The sequence below is a fragment of the Typopeltis vanoorti genome, chromosome 10, assembly GCF_054136105.1.
Source record: "Typopeltis vanoorti isolate ZY-2024b chromosome 10, IOZ_Tvanoo_1.0, whole genome shotgun sequence".
Classification (NCBI taxonomy): Eukaryota; Metazoa; Arthropoda; class Arachnida; order Uropygi; family Thelyphonidae; genus Typopeltis; species Typopeltis vanoorti.
Genome location: NC_143558.1, coordinates 13,511,656 through 13,533,742, shown reverse-complemented (window position 1 = coordinate 13,533,742; position 22,087 = coordinate 13,511,656). Strand labels below are relative to the sequence as shown.

At 37.0% G+C, this 22,087-nt stretch overlaps 1 protein-coding gene across 3 annotated transcripts in view; it reads left to right on the top strand.

Moving 5' to 3' along the window:
• The window catches only part of RyR (Ryanodine receptor), a 1,703,288-nt gene that overhangs the window by 625,719 nt on the left and 1,055,482 nt on the right, over window positions 1-22,087 (top strand). For all 3 annotated transcript variants that reach the window (XM_090399345.1, XM_090399347.1, XM_090399344.1), the window contains exons 43-44: window positions 6,423-6,560; window positions 18,774-18,926. In XM_090399345.1, coding sequence (XP_090255471.1) covers window positions 6,423-6,560; window positions 18,774-18,926 — 291 coding nt within the window. The remainder of the gene's footprint in view (window positions 1-6,422; window positions 6,561-18,773; window positions 18,927-22,087) is intronic.

The following is a 22,087-nucleotide window of genomic DNA, read 5'->3' as shown; positions in this document are numbered from 1 at the left end:
GTTTGCACACACTTGGATAAAGGATTAAACTAAATTTATTATAGTCTGACCAAGTGAAAAATAAACTTTAACATCTTTCTCTAAATCCAGAGTAATTTCATAAAAAGGTGGCACACCGTTTGGCAGCTCCTATAGGAGGAGATGACCTTGCTAATGCTTCTGCCTTAGTATCTCCACTTGGGCATGGCTCCCACTGAAGGGACCTCAGTAAAGGTCGAAACTAGTCTGGGTAGTGGCCCTTCCCTTAATGCATAACAGTATACATATCTGCAAGGAGATGTGTTTTGCATTATGGGAGATACTGAGATAGGAGTGTTGGTAGCTTGCTCTGCCTTTGCAAGGAGTCGCCCAGTGTTGTGCCACTTTATCCCAGTCCTGAAGATACTTTCAGACGCAAACTTTGTTTGCACACACTTGGATAAAGGATTAAACTAAATTTATTATAGTCTGACCATGTGAAAAATAAACTTTCAAGAGTAAGAAAATATTACAAAAGTCTATCTATCTGTTCCCTTCTGCCATACGGCCAGGGGAGGGTAGCTATATATGCTACCATACTAGGGAGATGATTATGAGCAAGGTGGTTTCCTGTTGCCTTCCTTGCCGTAAGTATTTTTTATGACTGTAACCTGTGTGTTCACGGGGCCGGTTTGCCTGCTTGCGGGATGAAAAACCCCAGATAAACTGGCGGAAAAAACCCTACTGTCCATGCCCAAGACCGGCTAACTTGGCTATGGCTGAGGAAGATCCTTGAGCTCCTCACGTCTCCGACGGGAATCGAACCTAGGACGCTCCTTCCCCAGGCATATGGTTGCGAAGCACTAAGCCACTAGGCTAACCAAGAGTAACCATTTTCTCCAAATTCTTTCATGAATTGAACTGTAGATTGCAAGTGACAGAAACCATACTGCTGGTCACTGATTAGTGAGTATGTCTGTAGGTGGTTGAAGAGTTGGTTGTGATGACCTTCTCCATAATTTTAGAAAGAATAGAAGTGAGAGCATTTAGATGGTAGTTGGTTGACTTTTAACACCTTTCTTTGGAATGGGCTGGATGTGGGCCTATTTCCATGCTGTAGATGCTATATGAATAGGATAGATTGAAGAGGCGATACAGGATAGGTATTAGTTTTGGGGCACAATTTTTTAACACAATAGTCGGGATGCCATCATACTCTACCTAATTTTGCATCATCGGGGCTAATGATGCAAAATTAGGTAGAGTAATGGTTAATCAAGATGATATGAAGAACATACGGGATGATTTAAACAGGCTGACAGTATGGGAAAAAGATAATCAGTGTCAGTTTAATGTGGAGAAATGTATAGTTATGCATTTTGGGATCAATAAATTTCAAGCCGTGTATCACATAGATGACTCTGTACTCCAGGAAATAGATGAAGCTAAAGATTTAGGGGTGGTGGCAGACAGAGAGTTAAAGTTTAGAGGACATATTGTACAGGTTGCTAAGATAGCCCATAAGATTACTTGGCTATTTAAGAACACATTAACAAGTAGAGATAAGGAAGTTGTTATTCCTATTTTATGAGGCCTTGCTACATCCACTGGATTACTGTGCTTAAGTCTGGTCTCCTGGATTTCTTGGCAATGAGGAAATGGTGGAAAAGATTCAGATGCAAGTGACCTAAAATGGTGAGTGGTCTGTGGAATGTTCCCTACGAAGATAGATTGAGGATGTGTGGAATGCAGAAGTTGGTTGATAGGAGAAAAAGAGGGGATATGATATAAACATTTAAGTTTCTTAAAGGGTTTTATAGGATTGATGCAGCAGAAATGTTTCAGCACTTGGCTGGAGTGGCCAGAACAAGGATCATCCCTAGAAGTTGAATAAAGGTGTGGTTAGTAGGGATGTGAGGACTAGAATAAATTTTTGACTTGGAGAGTTGTGAATAAGTGGAATCGGTTCTCAGAGTCCGTTGTTAGTGCTTTGTCAGTTAATGGGTTCAAGCAGAGGTATGATATGAAGATTTATTATTATTACTATTACTATTATTACGGCGACTCCAAGGGAGTCCTTAGACTTATTGAGGGAGGCCCTAAACATCATGTCCACACAACTATATGACATTCTCACAGTATATATTATACCTTGCCTTGAACTCATTTACTGTCATAGCACCCAAAATAGACTTTGGCAGCTTATTCACTCATTTACCACTCTAAAAAGTAAAGAAACCAGCTCTAACACCCTTGCTAACCACACTCTTGCCCAGCTTCCATAGATGTCCCCTAGTTCTCCCACCACCAGTTCTGATCTCAAAAATATCCTCTGAATTAATCCAATAGAAACCCTCAGCAATTTGAATGTCTCAATCATATCTCCCCTTTTCTGCCTATCAACCAAATTCTGCAACCCACAAATCTTCAACTTGTTTTCATAAGGTTCATTCCATAGACCTGCTATCATCTTGGTCACTCGCCTCTGGATCCTCTCCACCTCTTCCCCATCAAGAAGAAACCTAGGTGACCAAATCTGGACACAGTAGTCAAGATGAGGTCTTATCAAGCCTCGGTACAGAGGAACAATAACTTGCTTGTCTCTTCTCGTCAAGGTATTTTTCAGCAACCAAGTGATTTGATGAGCTGATTTAGCCACTTTTGCAATGTGTCCCCTAAACCTCATCTCCTTATCCACCAACACTCCCAAGTCCCTGGCCTCATCAATCTCCTGGAGTACAGTTCCACCAATGTGGCATACTGCTGCTAATCTTTTCACATGAAATTGCATAACTTTATATTTTGCCACATTAAATTGACATCCATTCTTCTTAGCCCAGAACTCCAATCTATCCAAGTCATCCTGCAATATTATGACATCTTCTGCATTCACTATTGCCCTACCCAACTTTGCATCATCAGCGTTCCTCTTAGATTCTTCCCTATATCGTTAACGAACAAATTAAACAGCACTGGTCTGGTCCAAGAACAGAACCCTTGGGCACACCACTAGTCACAGGCCATCTTTTGGATTCTACTCGTGAATAAACCACTCTTTGATATCTCACCATCAACCACCTACCTATCCATCTCACCAACCCTATATCCATTCCCATATGTTGCAGTTTACAGATTAGCATTCCATGTGGTATCCTGTCAAAGGCCTTAGCCAGGTCCAGCAGTATCACTGTGAACCCATTACCCTTATCCAGTTCAGCTGTCACTGTGTTATAAAACTTCAGCAAGTTACTGAAGCATGATCTACCCTTCACAAAACCATGCTGTCCCCCATACAGTATCTCATTTTCATCAATCCATTCCTGTATTTTTCTGTTGACTATTTTCTCCAAGACCTTGACAATGACTCCTGATATGCTGATCGGTCGGTAATTTGCAACAGTAGTCTTGGATCCTCCTTTATGCAGTGGAACTATTTTCCCCTCTTTCCACACCTTCAGGACTAAACCAGACACAAGACTCAGATTAATCAACATGGTCAAGGGCACTGATAATTCTTTAGCCACTTCACTTAAGATCCGTGCCGGTATACCATCCAATCCCACAGATGTATTCACATTAAGGTTCTGTAATAGACTATTCACCTCCACTTCATTCATCACAATTCCCGTATAAACTAATGGTTCCTTCATTTCTTCAATGTCACCACCTGGATGAAAAAATTTTTGCAAAGTGCGCGCTCAGTAACTCCACTATATCGACTGATTCAGTGACCTCCTTACCATCGTCATTCTTTAAAATCATTTTGCCGTGTACAGTTTTTTTCTTGCTTGCAGCATATTGAAAGAACTGTTTGGGATTCTCTTTTGCTTGCATAGCTAGTTTCCTTTCATAATCCGCTTTTGCTTTTATTACCACACTCGTTACCCTTCTTGCCTGCGCTTTATACATTTCGTGTGCCTGCAGGTCACCTTTCTCTTTAAATTCCCTCCACAGTTTCTTTTTTTTGCAGCTCAAGCTTGATGGTGATATTCATCCATTTAACCCTACTTGTTTTACTTTTCGGACCCTAGGTATACAATCGGCCGTTATCTCCTGTAAATGCTCCTTGATCACTTCCCATGCTCTATTGACATCCAGCCCTTGCAGTTTTACATACCATGGCACTGAACCAAGCAATCTCCTAAGCTTGTCATACTTGCCAGCACGGTAATTTCACATATATATACCCTGTCTTAATCGAAAATTCCACACTTTTAGCCACCTCCCAAGTCATCACCAGTAGGTGAGTGTGACCACCTATTGGTGATCACTCTCACCAATAGATGGTAACATGGTCATATTTATTACAGTCAAATTCTCAGATGCTATTACCAGTTCAAGGACTCTCAGACTCCTAGTATTTTCTATTACATGCTGTCTCAGATAGTTATCCCTTAATAATTGAATAAAATCCAATTCCTTCCTCACACGTGTCCTCTTCTCCTTCTAACCAATGTTACCATAGTTGAAATCCTACCATAAGAATTACCCTCCCTCCACTCATTTCACCAATTTGTTTATTCATACTATCTCCACCATCTATTCCATCACCTGGTCTATGGCAGCACCCAACTGTATATTTTGTTCTGCTAGTCACAATCTCACACCAAATAGCCTCAAATGAGCTCTTTTCACTATCCTGCAATACAACTTCAATTCTCCTTGGCTGCAGTTCATCAGCTATCATCAATAATACTCCTCCCCCATTTTATTCTCTCTGTCCCTCCTAAACACACTATAACCTACACATTCTATCCCACTAACTATATCCTCTTCCGTCAGCTATGTTTCACTAATGCCAATAACCTGTGGCCAGAAAGAGCCAACCAAGGCCATAAATTATTCCTTCTTGTTCCTAATACTCCTGGCATTAGTATACATGAAATGCAGAGGTCCCTTTGTGCCACCCCTATCTTGATGCGTTATTCTAACTATCCCATTCCGATTATTTGTCTTTAGTATACCGGCTTGGGTACATTATATACATTCTTACACTCAACTGTCTCACTGATGTCCGCATATCTACCCCCCCCCCCTTGGTAGTTCTAGTTTCCCTGGTTCTGCACATCCATTTTCACTTCATTCAGCAACACTTTTTCCAGTCTCCGCACACCAAATCCATTCAAATGCAGGCCATCCATCTTGTATAAATCCTTTCACCCATCAAACTCATTCCACACGTCCACAAATTCCACACCACACCGTCTGCATAACCTGCGCATAGAGTCATTTGCGATTATGGCCCTCCTTCTAAACTCCTGTCTGTCTTACCGTAGCAACAGACTCACCATCCTAACTCTGTCACTCGTTTCTTTCGCTACCTTTAACAATACTTTCAAGTCCTCTCTCATAAAAAATTTATCTCCTTTCAATTCATTCGTGCCCACCACAACTATCAATTCTTTCACCCTCTGTTTTTGCACTCTAATACTCTCACTTACATCCTTAAATTTCGCACCCAGCAAGTACGATTTAGTTAAACTCTCATCTATCACACCTCTTAATAATGAGTCACCGTGCAACACTCTTTCCTTCATTTCTGAAACTCTCCCATTCTTGCGCTTATTTTTCCTTTCAAACATTTGCTTATTTTCATTAGCCAAGGCACTCTGGAAAGAGTTACAGCACTGGGGAAGTATTAAAAGTTTTAATGCTTCTAATATTTTGTCTCAATCACTGAGACATCTTCAGGGATTACAAATAACTTTTGTAACAACACACTCAAATATAATACAGTACTAAGTGAAACACGTGGGTGACTCTAAAGTCCTATCTAGGTGGTACGTCCTCTGTGGGCATTTGTAGGTGGCCCAGGATGTAAAGTATGATCTTTGATAATTAATGTTTCACAAATTTTGGGAGGATAGATTGTGTGGATAATTTGGATCTCCTTCAACCAGTTTGGACTCTATTAAGATACCCATACAATAATATAATAATAATAAACAGAAAAGTCAGTTTTCTCATTCCATTCTGTGGATAGATCTCATTAAACATTCTGAAAACAGAGCTATCATTCTTTATATAATGATCAGAAATATGAACGTCTTTCCTTTGAAGCTGTTAAAGTGAGGAATCCACGTGTTCCTCTCCTAGCATTGGTTTAAATTTTAGCTTTGTTTTGTGCTGAGCAATGGCTTAATAAACAATGAAAAATATGATTTAATGAGTGAATAAATTACTATAATGCACTGTGATGAATTGATTTCAACATGCAGTGTCAGTGCTAAAAACAGTATTAATTGCAGTATTGGAATGCTTTTTTGAGTTTCCATCATGCACCTGAACTTAGAACTAGGGCATCTAGATTTTGTTTTCTTTCTGTATATAACATCAAGCTGTTGTTATATATGTAGTTTCTCTGATTTTCCTGAAAGTATAACTTTTTTTTGGTTATTTTATAATTTGAATGATATATTATTAAAATATTCAATATATACTAATTCATTTAATGCTTATTTTAGGAGTCTCACACAAAATGAATTTATTGTCCCTCTTGGACAAGACCTGAGAGCAATATATGAAGATCCAGCAAATGCACACAGCCTTTCCACTTTGGTATCTGCTTCTATACGTCCGCAAATGACAATGACACCTACATCGTAAGTATACAATTAAACATACAATTTTTCCTTTTTTTTTTATAAAAATATTTCTTAACTTGTTTTTTTTCTGAGGATAATTTTCAGAAATGTTTTCAATGAAAAAATGTACAGTTGATTAGTGTGAAAGAGAATTATTTCAATCAGCTTTCTCTGCTAAACTATTTGTATATAGAGATTAGGCCACTTGTATATAGAGGCTGGTGACTTCACATTAATTGAATTATTTGATACTAAGGCAATTATGTGAAGTCACTAGCCTCTATATACAAGTAATCTAGCCATGAAGTTACTTCACACACAAGCTTTGTTTACACTTGAATAAAGGATTAAATAAGAATATAATTTCTTGGCATCTTTAATTTAATTTATTGAAGAAAAAAAATCTTTCAACAATTAGCTCTATTCCATGACAGGCGGGGATACTAACCTATACTACTGAGGATTTGAAGGAAGAAGGAGCGAGAATAAAGGGCCATCTCTGGAAGCTACAAAAGGAAGCTGTGAGCAAGAGGGTGAGGAGTGGTTTCTTTGCATGGAAGGTGGTTGAACCACGAACAGTCAACGAGTTCAAGGAGTTGTATGATAGACGTGTTTTCTACGAAGGACCTCCCTTGATGAGTCTTTTGACTCATGAAAGCCTGATTCATAATAATAAGTTAATACACCTTTGCACTACTTCTATATGGGAAATGTATGATTTTGGTATTACATCAATTGTTGTATCTGATCAGATGTCCTTGATATAGCGATACTACAAAATATCACACATCAGTGCCAAATAAGTGCAATGGACAACCTCATCTCTGACCACAACCCAGTCAGGTCTCAACTGTCAGCTGTACAAAACTAACAACTGCTCTACATGAATCTGTTGGCCCAGTTCTAGTTATTTCCTCAAAGGAAAAAATCAATGACTCAATTTTGAGCTTAGAAAAGCAGATGACAACTGCATTAACAGCTGCCACTGCAGATGTGCTACACACAAACCCTGACTGACTTTGGTTGAGATTCAAACCCTGATCCAAGAGAAGAACAGAGGAAGACAACAATGCCACAGAATGCTGGTAAGAACACTGAACACTGAAAAGTGCTCAATACGGTTACAAAAGAAGTTTGATATGTGTGCTTAGAAACTATCAAAACAAACTGTGAGAGACAAAACTGCAGTCCTTAAACACAGAAGACCAGACATCCTGAAAAATGACCAAACCTCTATCCACAGACTGTAAATCTCTCTCATCGATCCATGATGAACGTGGTCTTGATTACCATGATGTATACAAAGTTGAAGTCTTTGCTAACAGCCTAGAGACACAGTGTAGTCCAAGCTACACTCATGCAGTTCTAGACTTCATCAGTAAACTACACACCTGGGTGCACTGTGTGCTAAAATACAGAGTTCATAACCACGTTGCAACTGACATCACCTGCTGAGGTATGTGAAATCATTAAGAAAATTAAAAATAGGAAAGCACGAGGCCCAGATGGGATTTCTAACAAAATCATCAAATGCCTGCCACATAAAGCCATAATTGCATATTTGTGCTATTACTAATTCAATATTAAGATATCACTACTTTCCTGCACAATGGAAAGTAGCAGATGTAATCTTAATCCCAAAACTAGGAAAAGCAGTGCACCTGCCCCAAAACTATACCTAATTAGCCTGCTTTTGTATCTAGGAAAAATAGCTAAGCAAATAATACTAATAAGGCATCAGAAAGTCACCAAAGAAAGTCTCATTCCCGATGAGCAATTTGGATTTCAGGAGAACCACTCCACACAACAACAAGTTCTCAGTGTTGTGGAAAACATCAGCATAGGGTTCAACTGGAAGCAGCACACAGGGGGTGATTGGACATTGACAAAGCATTCCACAAAATGTGACACAACAGGCTTCTTTCCTAATTCTTGCAGGTCAAATTTCCACTAGAAGTGGTCAAACTTCCAAATCATACCTCAGCGATCACAAACTGAGTGAAGCTACAGGAAATTAGATCGTCATGATGCAGCATCACTGCAAGACTGAAGAGGATCTAGATCTTCTCATCGCTGCTTAAGAAAATTCTACAAATCAAGCATTTATACATTTTCCGTGTAGAGTGGTTTTAGTGCACCTGAAGGAAAAATAACTTTTCAGAATTTAGTTGATAGTATTAGTTTAACTTATTGTAGTTTACGTTTTAAACAGGTGCATCATTGACTTAGCTATTTAGTTTGTAAGTAAATCTTGTATTTTTTTTAAATACGATATTGTTAGTATGGCACCAACTTCAGAGAGAACAATGGTGGCAAAGACCACATTGTTGGGTGGTTTGAATTTGCAGGATTTTGTGCTGTGCAGCATCTGTGTGGAATGTATTCGTTGAGATATTTAAGTGATATGTGGAAGAAAATTGAAACTGGAGAGAGAGAGAGAGAGAGAGAGAGTGTACTAAATGTTTCAAAAGTGAGTGCTATTAGCTGATGAGAATGCAGCAAATGTTAGTAGAGTGGACAGTATCAGTGGTAGGATGGAAAATTGTGTTTAATAACATAATGTTGAATATGAGGCCATGGAAATAAAGAAGAACAAAATGGACAGTAATAAAGAAACAGCACACACTTGAATGTTATCCTTCACAAATCAAAGTGCAAAATTGAGAAATTGCAGAAGTAGCAAGAGATTAGCAGGGCTGATCTCTTGCTAATAATAATATAATAAAGAGACCGAGCGAACAAACACGAAAAACAATTTAAGGAGAAAATTATGTACGTGGACTCAATGATCAGAAGAGTACTTAATGAAAGTGTAACAAAATCATGTTTTCTTAAAGTATTAGTTATGCCATCCGGATACAAAAGGTAATGAAGTAACTTGTCTTTGTTAGCACAAATGATTGGAGAGACGAGAAGTATTTTATGAGGGAGGATGTGAAAGAGTTGTTAGAAGAGGCAAAATTGAAGAGTAAGAAGGTGAAGATTGTAAGTCTCCTGCCATGCTATGATAAAGGCAAACTGATGAGTAGATCATTGACAGCTAATGAATCAATACATAGACTGTGCAGAAGGAATGATGTAGGATTTGTGGATGTTTGGTCTGTGTTTGACAGAGAGAAGGATTTGTACAATGGTGATGGACTTCATCTGAATGATTTTGGTGTTAGGTACCTAGAGAGAACTTTGTTCAGCGAGCATGCTGAAGCACAAATTCAGGAAAAATTAAGCAATTAGCGTGGAAGCAGGTGAGTTTGTGTGACGATGAAGACACCCACGAAGTGAGTAAATGTGAGAATGACCAGTGCAGAATCTAGACTCTGAAGCAAAAATATTGTATAGGTTAGTCAATTCAAGAAGTAAAGGTGAGTGGGAGCCTAAAGGGATGCTGAAGTTTCTATATACTAATGCCAAAAGTATCAGGAACAAAAGGGAGGAGATTTGGGCACCGGTTAGTGCAAACTCACCAAACATTATAGGCATTAGTCAGACTTGACTAACAGCAGATGATAGTTACAGGAATAGAATGTGATAGATTTAATATTTTCATGATAAACAGAGAAGATTAGGTTGGGGAAAGGGATACTACTAATGATAGTGGATGAATTGAAGCCGAAAAGAATATGAGATAGGCAGGAGGGTGACTGTTCATTTGGAACAGTCTAGTGTGAGATTAAGGCAAGTAAGACAAAATATACATTTGTTTGTTGCTATAGGTCAAGGAGTTCCACAGATGATCTGAAAATCATGCATTGCCAAATTATTACAATGAGTATGGGTCAAGTGATTATTATGGAAACCTCAACTATGGAGATATTGACTGGAAGAAATAAAGATCACATAGTAGGAAGGAAATGGATATACACAACTGCTGAGAGATAATTACTTCATGCAACATGTGATGAAGGGGACTAGGGGTGTGAAAGTATTGGACCTGGTCATAGGTTCAGTAGAGCTATAAATAACCATGGTGATCACATTGCCTCTGATTGGTGAAACTGACCATATGGTCTTGACTTTGGAGTAAAGTCATTTACTCCAAAGTCAATTGTAAAATATGAGGAATATTCTGTCAAGAAGGGAGGGTATATATGGAACTACAAAGCAAGTGATCATGACAAGCTTAGGGAAAAGCTTAAATCTGTACCATGAAATAAAACACTGCAGGGTATGGATGTTAGTAGTGCATAGGAGATAGTTAAGGGTCATCTAAAGCAGTGGTCTCCAAACTTTTTTAACCATGTATCCCCAGACAGAAAAAATAAATAGCGCATACCCCCAATTAAATGAGCAAAAATCTATTGTAATAAGTATTATAAACAGGAAATATGCCCTGTATCATCATATAATAATTAAAAATGCTAGATATTTTTATTATTTTTTTTATTAATTATTTTTATTATTAACAGCTTACAAACATTTATTACAATATTTAATGTGAACAATGGCCTCACATTTCTTTCACAATTTCTTGAAATTCTGGTTTGATGGCTTCCGATACTGCGATACGAAGCTCTGGTTCCAAGTTTAATTTATTTCGATATTTGGTTTTAATACCTGCCATTGCAGAAAATGATACCTCACATAAATAAGTAGAACCAATTGGTATGCGTGCATAATTTGCTGTGTTTACTAAATTGCTATACTCGGACTTCAGTCCCATCCACCAATTGGGAAGAGATTTCTGTTGAAATTCGTTTTTCAAAGTTGTGTTGTATCTAATGTCAATTAATTGCTCTTGAAAAATAATTGGAAGGTGGTCAATTTTACATTTTCTGCAAATGGGTATAAAATCCATTGAAATTCTTCGCAAGGAAGATCTGTGAATGAGTTATAAAAATATGTTTCTAAACTTTTTAATTGTGCAGATATTAGATTTTTTGTTTGTTTTACTTTTACATTATTTACTGTAATGAAATCAGATAAAGATGGAAGCATTTCTAAACATCCCTTTTCAAATTTCTCTCTCCACAGCACCATTTTCTTTCGAAATGCAGTTATTTTCTCATTCATTGTTAAAATGTTTCCTTTTCTTTCAAGAGACAAATTAAGCATTTTTACTTTTTCAAAAATATCATCTAGTTAGCATAGTATTATGAACCACTTATCGTCATTGAAAAGATCTGCAAATTTATTATTATTATTATTATTACTATTACCCCAAGACCTCGTGGAGTCAAAGACTCTCTGGGAGGTCCTTTTATCACACACACATCTCATCATACCGTGTCTTAAACACACTCAAACTCCTTACAGACACCACACCTCAGGCAAGGCATTCCAATCATTCACAAGTCTGCACGAAAAAAAACCTGCCTCTCACTCCCCTACTCACACCCTCTTTATACAGTTTTCAGGGATGACCTCTGGTTCTCGCCTGATCTCCCACTATTCTCTGTAGAACTTCTCCAGCATTGATCCTATAACAACCCCTTACCAATAGGTCTCTATCATATCTCCCCTCTTCCTCCTGTCCACCACTCTGCAAATTACATCTTCTCAATTTTTCCTCATACTCGACATTTCAGAAGTCAGAAACTACCTTAGTCACCTTTGGACCCTTTCCAACATCTCTTCATCCTTCTGAAAACCAGGTGACCAAATCTGGGCACAATAGTCCATGTGTGGCTTAATCAAAGCCTTATACAATGGAACAAGAATCTCCCTACTTCTACACGTCAGTGTCCTCCGCATCATTCCCAGAAACCTTTGTGTTGTCTTCACAATTATGGCTATGTGTCCACTAAATTTTAGATCCTTATCCACTATCACCCCCAGATCTCTTATTTCATCTACCTCCAACAATATATTCTCACCAAGCATAAATTCTGCATCCCATCTTTGTTTTCAAATTGTAAAACCTTACATTTTGCAACATTGAACTCGCATCCCATTTCTGTGCCCAATCACTAAATTTATTGAAGTCTTCTTGTAAGGCCACAACATCTTCACTACTCTTTATGGTTCGTCCTAACTTTGCATCATCTGCAAACAACTGTATATCTCAATCCAGATCTTCACCTATATCGTTAATATACAAGTTAAACAGTAGTGGCCCTAAAACAGACCCCTGAGGCACTCCACTAGTGACTTTCCTTTTCCTGGATATCACTCCCCCATACAGAACTTGTTGATACCTATCAGATAGTCAGTCTCCAGTCCAATGCACTAATCTAATAACCAACACCATCTGTTCTAGTTTGACTGTCAACTTATCATGAGATACTCTATCAAAAGCCTTTGCAAAATCCAAGTATATTACTGTGTATCCTTCTCCTCTGTCCAAGGAAGCAGTCACTTTATTGTAATAAGTAAGTAGATTACTAAAACATGACCTCCCTTTAGCAAATCCATGCTGTCCATAAGTAATACCATTGTTGTCAACCCAACTCTGGATCCTAGTTCTCACAAGCTTCTCGAACAATTTAACCACACCACCTGACACACTGATAGGCCTATAGTTTGAGTTCGATCACCTCCTTTATGAAGTGGCACAATCTTGCCCTCCTTCCACTCCTTAGGAACTTGACCAAGTGCAAGACTCGTATTAAAAAAATATGCCAAGACAGGTGTCAACTCCCTGACACATTCCTTCAGAATATGTGGTGATATATTATCAAGTCCCACAGCGTTATTTACATCTAGTTTATTCAACTCTCCAAACACCTCTTGCTCACTTACAGTCAGTCTCTCCTCCTCATCATCAACTGTTCTCAATCTCTCCATGAAGTCACATTGACAAGATTGAAAGACCTTTATGAACTGCTCATTTAGTATCTCGAACCAGACATTCCACAACAGCTGTCTTTATACCATTTTCTCCAATCAATGTCATCCTTCCATAATCATTCTTTCTTTTGCTGGCTACATGTCGAAAGAACTCCCTAGGATTCTTTTTGGCTTCTTTAGCTAACTGCTGTTCATACCTCTCTTTAGCTACTCTCACCAACCATGTCACCCTCCTTGCCTGGACTTTGTAGACCTCATGAAATTGGTTATTTCCACTTCTCTTATGCTGCCTCCACAATGCCCTTTTTCTCTGTATCGCATGCTTAATCTCTTTATTCATCCATCTCACATCTACCTTATTTAACCTTCTCACCCTTGGAATACATTTAAACGTTGCATCTACTAGATATTGATTCTCGTAGACAGGCTTATACGTTGGTTATGCCTTTCTAAATCACTTAGGGAATTGAATAAAGTAGATCCGAATATAAATTAAATTATACTTTAATAAATATTTCCGATATTTCGGCAACATTACGTTACCATTTTCAAAAGGAATTTACAAAAAGGCACGTGCATGCCAGCACTACAACACAGTAACTGAGAATGAAGATATGAAGCTATCATTCTCCTAGAAGTCCTGATGGTGCCCTCTAGCAGGCTAAGTAGGTGTTCTTGGACGTTGGGCTGAAGGTCTGTTGATGTATGCCTCCCAAATTTGGGACAGTCGCATACAACCAAATTTGTTGAGATTTGGAGAGTTTCTTAGGGCTGAGGCTGATTCCATAAATAGTCTTTCGAATTTCTATTTGCTATGGTGTATTACTGTAAAAAAAAAAAAAATCTACTAGATAGTTTTTGAAAATCCTCCAAGGTGCATTGAACTCTTTTCCAGCTAACTCCTCTTTCCACGCTACATCCGCAAGTTGTTTCCTGTGCTCTTCATATACCCTTTACTCACAGGGGTCCTCGCACTGTTGGCAACCACTCAGGTAATCACCTCATGCTCACTCTCACCAATTGGTAAATGATTTGACACCTCATTTATAATTACATCCTCTGATAAGTTGATCAAATCCAAGACCCTTAATCCTTGTGTGCCCTCTGTTACATACTGTCTGAGGTAGTTATCCCTCAAAAACTCACGAAACTCATTTTCTTTACTTCCAGTTGCTATCTCATCATTCCAGTCTATATTGCCATAATTAAAATCACCCATAATGGTCACCCTTTACTTATTTTCTTGGCTAATTTGACTATACATTTCACTATCACCACCATCCTTATTATTACATTGATTCCATTCACCTCTATTTCACACCATACTGCCTCAAATCACTGGCTCTATTTCATTCTTGCATCTCTACTCTGTATGGACATAACTCTTTCTCTATCATCGATAGTACTCCCTCTCCATTTTTACCCCTTCTATCCTCATGAAACACATCATACCCTTCCATCTCTATTCCTGTCAGGATGTCATTCTCTTCCAACCATGTCTCACTTATTCCGACAATCTCTGGGTGAACAGATGCAATTAATGCAACCATTTCATCTGCCTTGTTTCTTATACTTCTAGCATTTGTATACAAACACAACAGCTCATTTCTCGATGTACAGCTAGTTCCACTGATATCACTCACTCGATGTGATCTCTCCATGCTCGACTGGGGCTATTTCCCTTTCTGTTTCTTCATTTTAGAACCCTTTTCAATTTCAACTCTTTCCTCTTGATCCCTGTTCATCCAATTCCTTTCTTGCATACACATGCTTTCACCTCCTCTTGGAGCATCCACCTTTCTCATGCTGTATACCCCTGTCCACCCTGAGTCTCCCCATTTACCTGCTCCTCTTGCACACCTATTCTCTCATTTTCTATACTCATACCATTCACTTCCCCATTCATATCCACTTCTTCAATCTCTCCTGTCTTACTCTCTTGCTCTTCCACATCACTCCCCTCTCGATCTGATTCATTCTCTCTATTCACTTCTCTGCCTTCCAGCAGCAGTCTCTCCAAGCGACTCACACCATAACCACTCAAATGCAGTCCATCACTCCCATACAGCTCGCTTCATCCCTCAAACTCATTCCACACATTAACAAACTGTACTCCCATCTCTCTATACATTTCAGCCAACATATCATTCATAATCCTTGCTCTCCACCTCATTTCACCACAATCATATCTAGGTAACACACTGACTACCCTTCCTGTCACACTATTCTCTTTTATCCTCACAAGCAGCCTCCTGATATCTATTCTAACATGCTCTTTGTCCTCTCTCAAATCATTCGTACCAATTAATACTATTAACTCTTTTGCTCGCTCCCGCCTCAATCACTCTACTCATTTTACTGCCTGGAAAACATACCTTGTGCATTCTATCCTCTAGCACACCTTTAATAATGGAGTCGCCATACAACACCACTTACTCATCTTTTGTTAACTCTTTCATGCTATCATGGTTTATTTTAATAGTTTTGACCTGAATTCTCATAAATTAATTCGCATCTATTTCATTTCTTGCCTCATCCAATCCAATTCAACCTCCAAATCTCACGACACATTCTCTCTATCATTAAATCTTTCTAATTCTCTACCCCCCTTCTCACTTTCATTCTCATTTATACTTCTTTGTTTTCGTACTTTCGGTCCAACTTTCGTATCATTCTTCTCACTTTCACTTTCATTCATCTTTCTTTGTTTCCATACTTTCGGTCTAACATGTGTTCAACTTTCGCTATAATTCTTCTCACTTTCACTGTCATTCATCTTTCTTTGTTTCCATACTTTCAGTCCAACATGCGTCCAACTTTTGCCATCATTCATTCTTTTTTCGCTATCCTTCATTCTTTCGAAAATGCATTACTCATCTTTAGTTCTACAACTCTCTTAAGCACTTTTCCTCGAGATAACCAACGAACCTCCATGTGGTATAGAAGATTTTCGTGGATATGCCCATCTCTTGACATAGTACTGTAAATATTTTGCTATTCAAAGGCCTCATTTTTATAAAATTAACTATATTGATAACATCATGCAGTATTTTGTGTATATCAAGCTGCATTTTTTTTACCACAGTAGCTTGCCCGTGGATAATACAATGAATGAATTTGACATGTGGTGCTATTTTGGTTTCTTTTCCTTTGAATCCTTTCTTTGTACCAATTAAAGCAGCTGCTCTATTGCTAGTTATGCTTAAACAGTTTTTCCACAAAATATTGTTTTTAACAAAGAAGTTATTTACTGTTGAGAAGATATCTTCCCCTGTACATCTTTCCTGAAGTGCCTCACAAAAAAGTAGTTCTTCGCGTAATTCATTATTAAAATAGTATCTAGTAAATACCAATAACTAAAACATGTTGGCAACATCTGTGCTTTCATCAAGCTGTATAGCAAATTTCCCACATTGAGTCATCTGTTTTAATAGTTGCTTCTTTAAATTATCTGCAATGATTTCTATATGTCTACCAATAGTATTTGCTGATAAGGGAATACATTTTAGTTTATCTGCATATTCTTTTCCATGGATTATATCTACCATTTTTATGGTGGTTGGGAGTACAAGTGTTTCCCCAATGCATGTGGCTTTTGGTCTTTTGCAATTAAGAATGCAACCTCAAAAGATGCCTCCAAATATTTATCGTTTATTTTAGTGAATTTTTTTAAGTTGTTGGATTGAGAATTACATGTCTTCAAACATTGTTCGAAGAATTGTAAAGATTTGTGTTCATGCTCAGGATGTTTAGTTTTTAAGTGTCTTACTAATAATGATGGTTTCATACTTCCATTACATAGCGTCTCATGACACAATACACATGTAGGACGAGGTTCGTTGTTGACTATCGTCAATGTAAATCCCCATTTCAAGTAGTCTTCTTGATAATTTCGAACTTTCTTGTTCAAGGTTTTGTTAAGTTTCAGATTAATGTTTTTATCACTTAATTTGACTGATAATGAACTTGTTTGAATAGAAGAATCAATCCTATCTTTTTCTTGTTGTTCGTCTGATGTAGAAGTACTATCATAATTATCTTCAATTCGCGGTTTCTTTGGAGGAAATTTTTTTAACCATTTATCTATTTTGTGAGGGTTAATTAGTAAAATTTAAATACAATTCATTTGCTATTAATAATATCAAACACTTTTAAAAAATGTAAGCAATTTTGATAATATTAATTCACTATTTCTAGTGTAAACGTAAAAGTAAGCACAAAAAGGCATTGGATTTGCACAGAAACAGTATGCTGTATATACTAAGAAATCGTTAAACTTACTACTAATAGTCAAATAATTAATACAACTGTGGTGTCATCTGTAGATAGCTGGATAACTAAGCAATTTTCTTTCTCTAGTTGGGCTTGTCAACACTAGGATGCTCTACAAACAATGGCAATGATGAGAAGTAAGAGATTTACTCCCTAGTTTTAAAAAACATGACAGCTTTGCCGTGGACGATTATGTGTGCAAAGTTGCCCAGTGTGCGCTACTCGCAAATTTAAGTTTACAGGATCTTTATAACGTCTTTGTCTATATTAGATATAAGTTTAATTGATGAAAGAAAGTAATATTCTTTATCTTTAATTAATTACTTAATTTTCTTCCTATATTTTTTCCTTTCCTTTCCCCCATGTATCAACTCGCGTACCACAGGGGGTACGCATACCACACTTTGGAAACCACTGATCTAGAGGAAGCAATATTATATTGTATACCTAAGGTAAGGAGGGTTTATTGGGTATGAGTTAGGTGAATGAGTAATATCAGCAAGCATGAGCTGCAGGAGAAGAAAATGCTGTGGAGGATATATAAAGAGAAAGGTGACCAACAAACTCAGAAACAGGCAAGAAAGATGACCAGCATTGCAAGGATGCCAAAATCAGATTATGAGAAGAATCTAGCCGAGCAGGGCAAAAAATTCTCCAAAAGTTCTTTGAAATTTTGGGATTACGTGGCAAGTAAGAGAAAGAATGACTATGAAAGATTAACCTTAATAAGTAATGATGGTCAGAAGGCAGTTGAGTGCAAGACCACATATGGACTACTGTGCACAGATATAGTCACCTAGTTTTCAAAAGGATGAAGAGATGTTGGAAAGGGTCCAGAGGCAATTGAGTAAGTTAGTTTTTGACATTGACCGTGGATTTGAGTGGTGGAGACAGAGAGTTGTAGAGTAGGTGTCCTCCCTTGATGAGGCTTTGGACTCCCTGGAGGTTTTACATAATAATAATAATAATAAAACAATAAAAGTAGAGTTTAAATGATAATATTAACATCACATTATTTATGTTTCAATTTTTTTTTCTTTTATGTGTCCATCTTAAAATTTTAATTTGATTTGTTAAAGAAAATCATATCTGTAAAATAAATAATAGTTAAATATCATTTAACTAATTATATAGTTAGTTAATTGACTTGATTTATAAATATATATACATATTAATATAGTGGAATCTAACATCCTTAAGTGCATAATGGAAGTTATTATTTTTCTTTTGTAGTGACAAAGCCATTCCATATAAAGATCTGAGTACGCCATATTTCCCTGTAGATGTCTTGAAGCAGTTTATCATGGAAGCCTTAGATGATGCAGTAGTTAAAGGTCTGAGGCCAATGAGAGATCCAATTGGAGGAAGTAATGAGAATTTGTTTGTGTGAGTGTGAATTTATTGTTATTATTTTTTTTTTAAAACAAAGTATTTAAGAAACAAACTGTGGCAAAGATCTATTGATTAGTTTTTATTGTAAACCTTTACAATGTTTTAAGATATCTTCCTCCTTCCATTGTTTCAATGACTTGACATTATGGATGATTTTAAATATTTCATTATTCGCCTTTAACAACATTAACCTTTTAATTAGAGATGATACAGTACTGTCTAATATCACCAAAAAAAGTATATTTTAAAATTATCTTTTGAACTAGTTAGAGGTTCATCTGCTTCATAACCAATCATTCTTTTCTTTTTTATTTTTCAAATATTTGGAAAAACTGGTTCTACATCCAAAATATCTGCTATCTTCTTTGAGGAATTAATAACACTTTCAAAATTTTGTCTGTCTTATAATCTGTTAATCCTTTTTGTAATCTGTTCAACACATTCAATAACTGTTTTTATATTAAATGAAGAGATTTGCATCATTTTACTGACAACATTAATTTTAGTTAAAATATCATGCTATATAATAATTGAACAAAAAATTTTTAAGGATGTAATTTTTTAAACAAGATTATTAGCTTGTGTTCTTGATTCAATATCCTTAGCTGTGTCTTCAGTTATTTCCAAGAGGACTTGATAAATTTCGTGTATGTTAATTTTAAGAGGCTTTATTGCTTCTATATGTCTTTCCCATCTTGTATTTGACAACAGTTTTGTTTATTTTGAATTTTGAATATGAGAACTCAATATAGCCATTGTTTAGTAGAATTTCTTTTGTAATTTCTTTGCTTTTCTTTTCCTGTATTTGGCTCCAGACAAAGTTGTAGGTAGTTTATTTTTCACTTGGTTAGACTATGATAAATTTAGTTTAATCCTTTATCCAAGTGTGAGCAAACAAAGTTTGCGCCTGAAAATATCTTCAGTACTGAGGCAAGGTGGTGCATCTCTTGGCAACTCGTAGCAAAGGTAGACCAAGCTCTCATCACTCCTTGTCTCAATATCTCCCACCATACAAAGCACATCTCCTTGCAAACATGTATAATGATATGAATTAAGGGAAGGGCCACTACCCAGACCAGTTTCGACTTTTGTATAGGTGAAGCGGCAAAAAAAAGACGATCCCGAAAGTGGAACAATGCTGAGTTGGGCAAACTCAGCATTGTTCCACTCGGTGACAGGCTTACCCTGTCACCGAGAAGAACTTCTCAACATTGGCTCTACCCAGTGGCAGGCTCATCCCCACAACCAAGCAAAGCCATAATCTCAGTGGTGGCCCCACTCAGAGACAGGTAAAAACCTACTTCCCAAGCAGAGCCTCTCATAGCCAGACTTGCACTGGTTTCGACCTTTTGTGAGGTCTCGTCAGTGGGAGGCAGACCCAGAAGTGGTGACACTAAGGATGAAACAATGGAGAGGTCATATTTACCTATATGAGTTGCCAACAGGTGTACTCCATTATTATTAAATTAGTCTGGATTTAGAGAAAGATGTAGGAAGTTTATTTTGCACTTGGTTAGACTATAATAAATTTAGTTTAATCCTTTATCAAAGTGTGAGCAAATGCCTCCCACTGACGAGACCTGAATAAAGGTCGAAACCAGTCTTGGTAGTGGCCCTTCCCTTAATGCATAACATTATACATGTTCACAAGGAGATGTGCATTGTATGGTGGGAGATGCTGAGACAAGGAGTGATGAGAGCTTGGTCCACCTTTGCTACGAGTTGCCAACAGATGCACCACCTTGCCTCAATCCTGAAGATATTTTCAGGCACAAACTTTGTTTGCTCACACTTGGATAAAGGATTAAATTAAATTTATTCCAGACAAAGTTGTTTTTTTTTATATGTATAATATTATTTTTCTGACATCCACAATTCGATATTTAAAATTTAAATATAATTATTAATTTTTAAGAATTTTCATGATGGGTTTGGTTATATATAAATAAATAAATAAATGAATTGATAAACAATACTTGAAATCAATATTAAACATATTAATTTCTCAAGCACTATGCTACAACTTTTTACAATATAATAAATATCACTTACCCTTATATTTGCAGACTTCTCTGAAAAATTGTCAATTAAAATATACATAAGCAGGGCCAGCGGAAGCGGGCATGCAGAGCATGCAGAGCATGCTGTGCATGCGGGCGCCGCCACGAAGGGGCCGCCACTGCTAGGGCATGGTTAATAAGTTCATTTTTAGGAAACAAAATTTTTATCATAAAAACCAAAAATTCTTAGAATGATCAATATTAAAATAAATAAGGCTGGATACACTGAATAAAAATTTAAAAAAATTGTATATTCCCTCCTCTTTGATCAGCCGGCTGTTTACAATTTTACATCAAGATAAGCTAAACTTGCCTGCAGAATGTTGTGTCTACAGCAGTCTATCTAAAGTGAAACTGTGAATGGTTTTTATGTGCAGAAACGAATTTTCGTACAAAACATTTGTTGCTAGTTAGCCAGTCATATGGTATGCATCTCAGTAGGCTACTGACAGCAGCGCAGTGCGGACTATTATTTCGTCTCTGTGTCATGTTGTCTAATAATTTCTTGTGTGTATAAAATAGAAATGGAATCAAAAATTTTAAAAAAAGTTATCCGGTGCACAAAATCGTAAGCGTCATGCTGCGATACAAGCAGTTATTAAGAAACAAACTGGGGCTCTTAATAAATTTGTTAAAATATTAAAATATTCTGATGCAGATTGTAACCAACTCGATACATCAGAAATCAGAGTTGAAGAACCATGCATATCATCCAGTTTTCATGAAAGTACTATTCCAACTGAACACGATAACAAGACACATGATTTAAATGAAAAACAGTTAGGAAAAATTTAGTTGTAGTTGACCACGAAACTAACACATTGTTAGTCTCTGTAAATTTAGAAGATCCAGGTGAATGGGGAAATATTGATGAAAAATTATGAGTTGTTTTAATTGAAATGGGGCCTGTTCAAAAGAAAAATATAATATATCCCAGAGATACATAGGTCGTAAATTTGGCGACACGTATTATAATAGAAAAATGGAAAACGGGGAGCTCGTGCCAAGAACATGGCTCATTTATTATTTATTCCGAAACTTTAAATTCTGTTTTTTGCTTTTGTTGCAAATGTTTTGCACTTACTGAATCAAGTA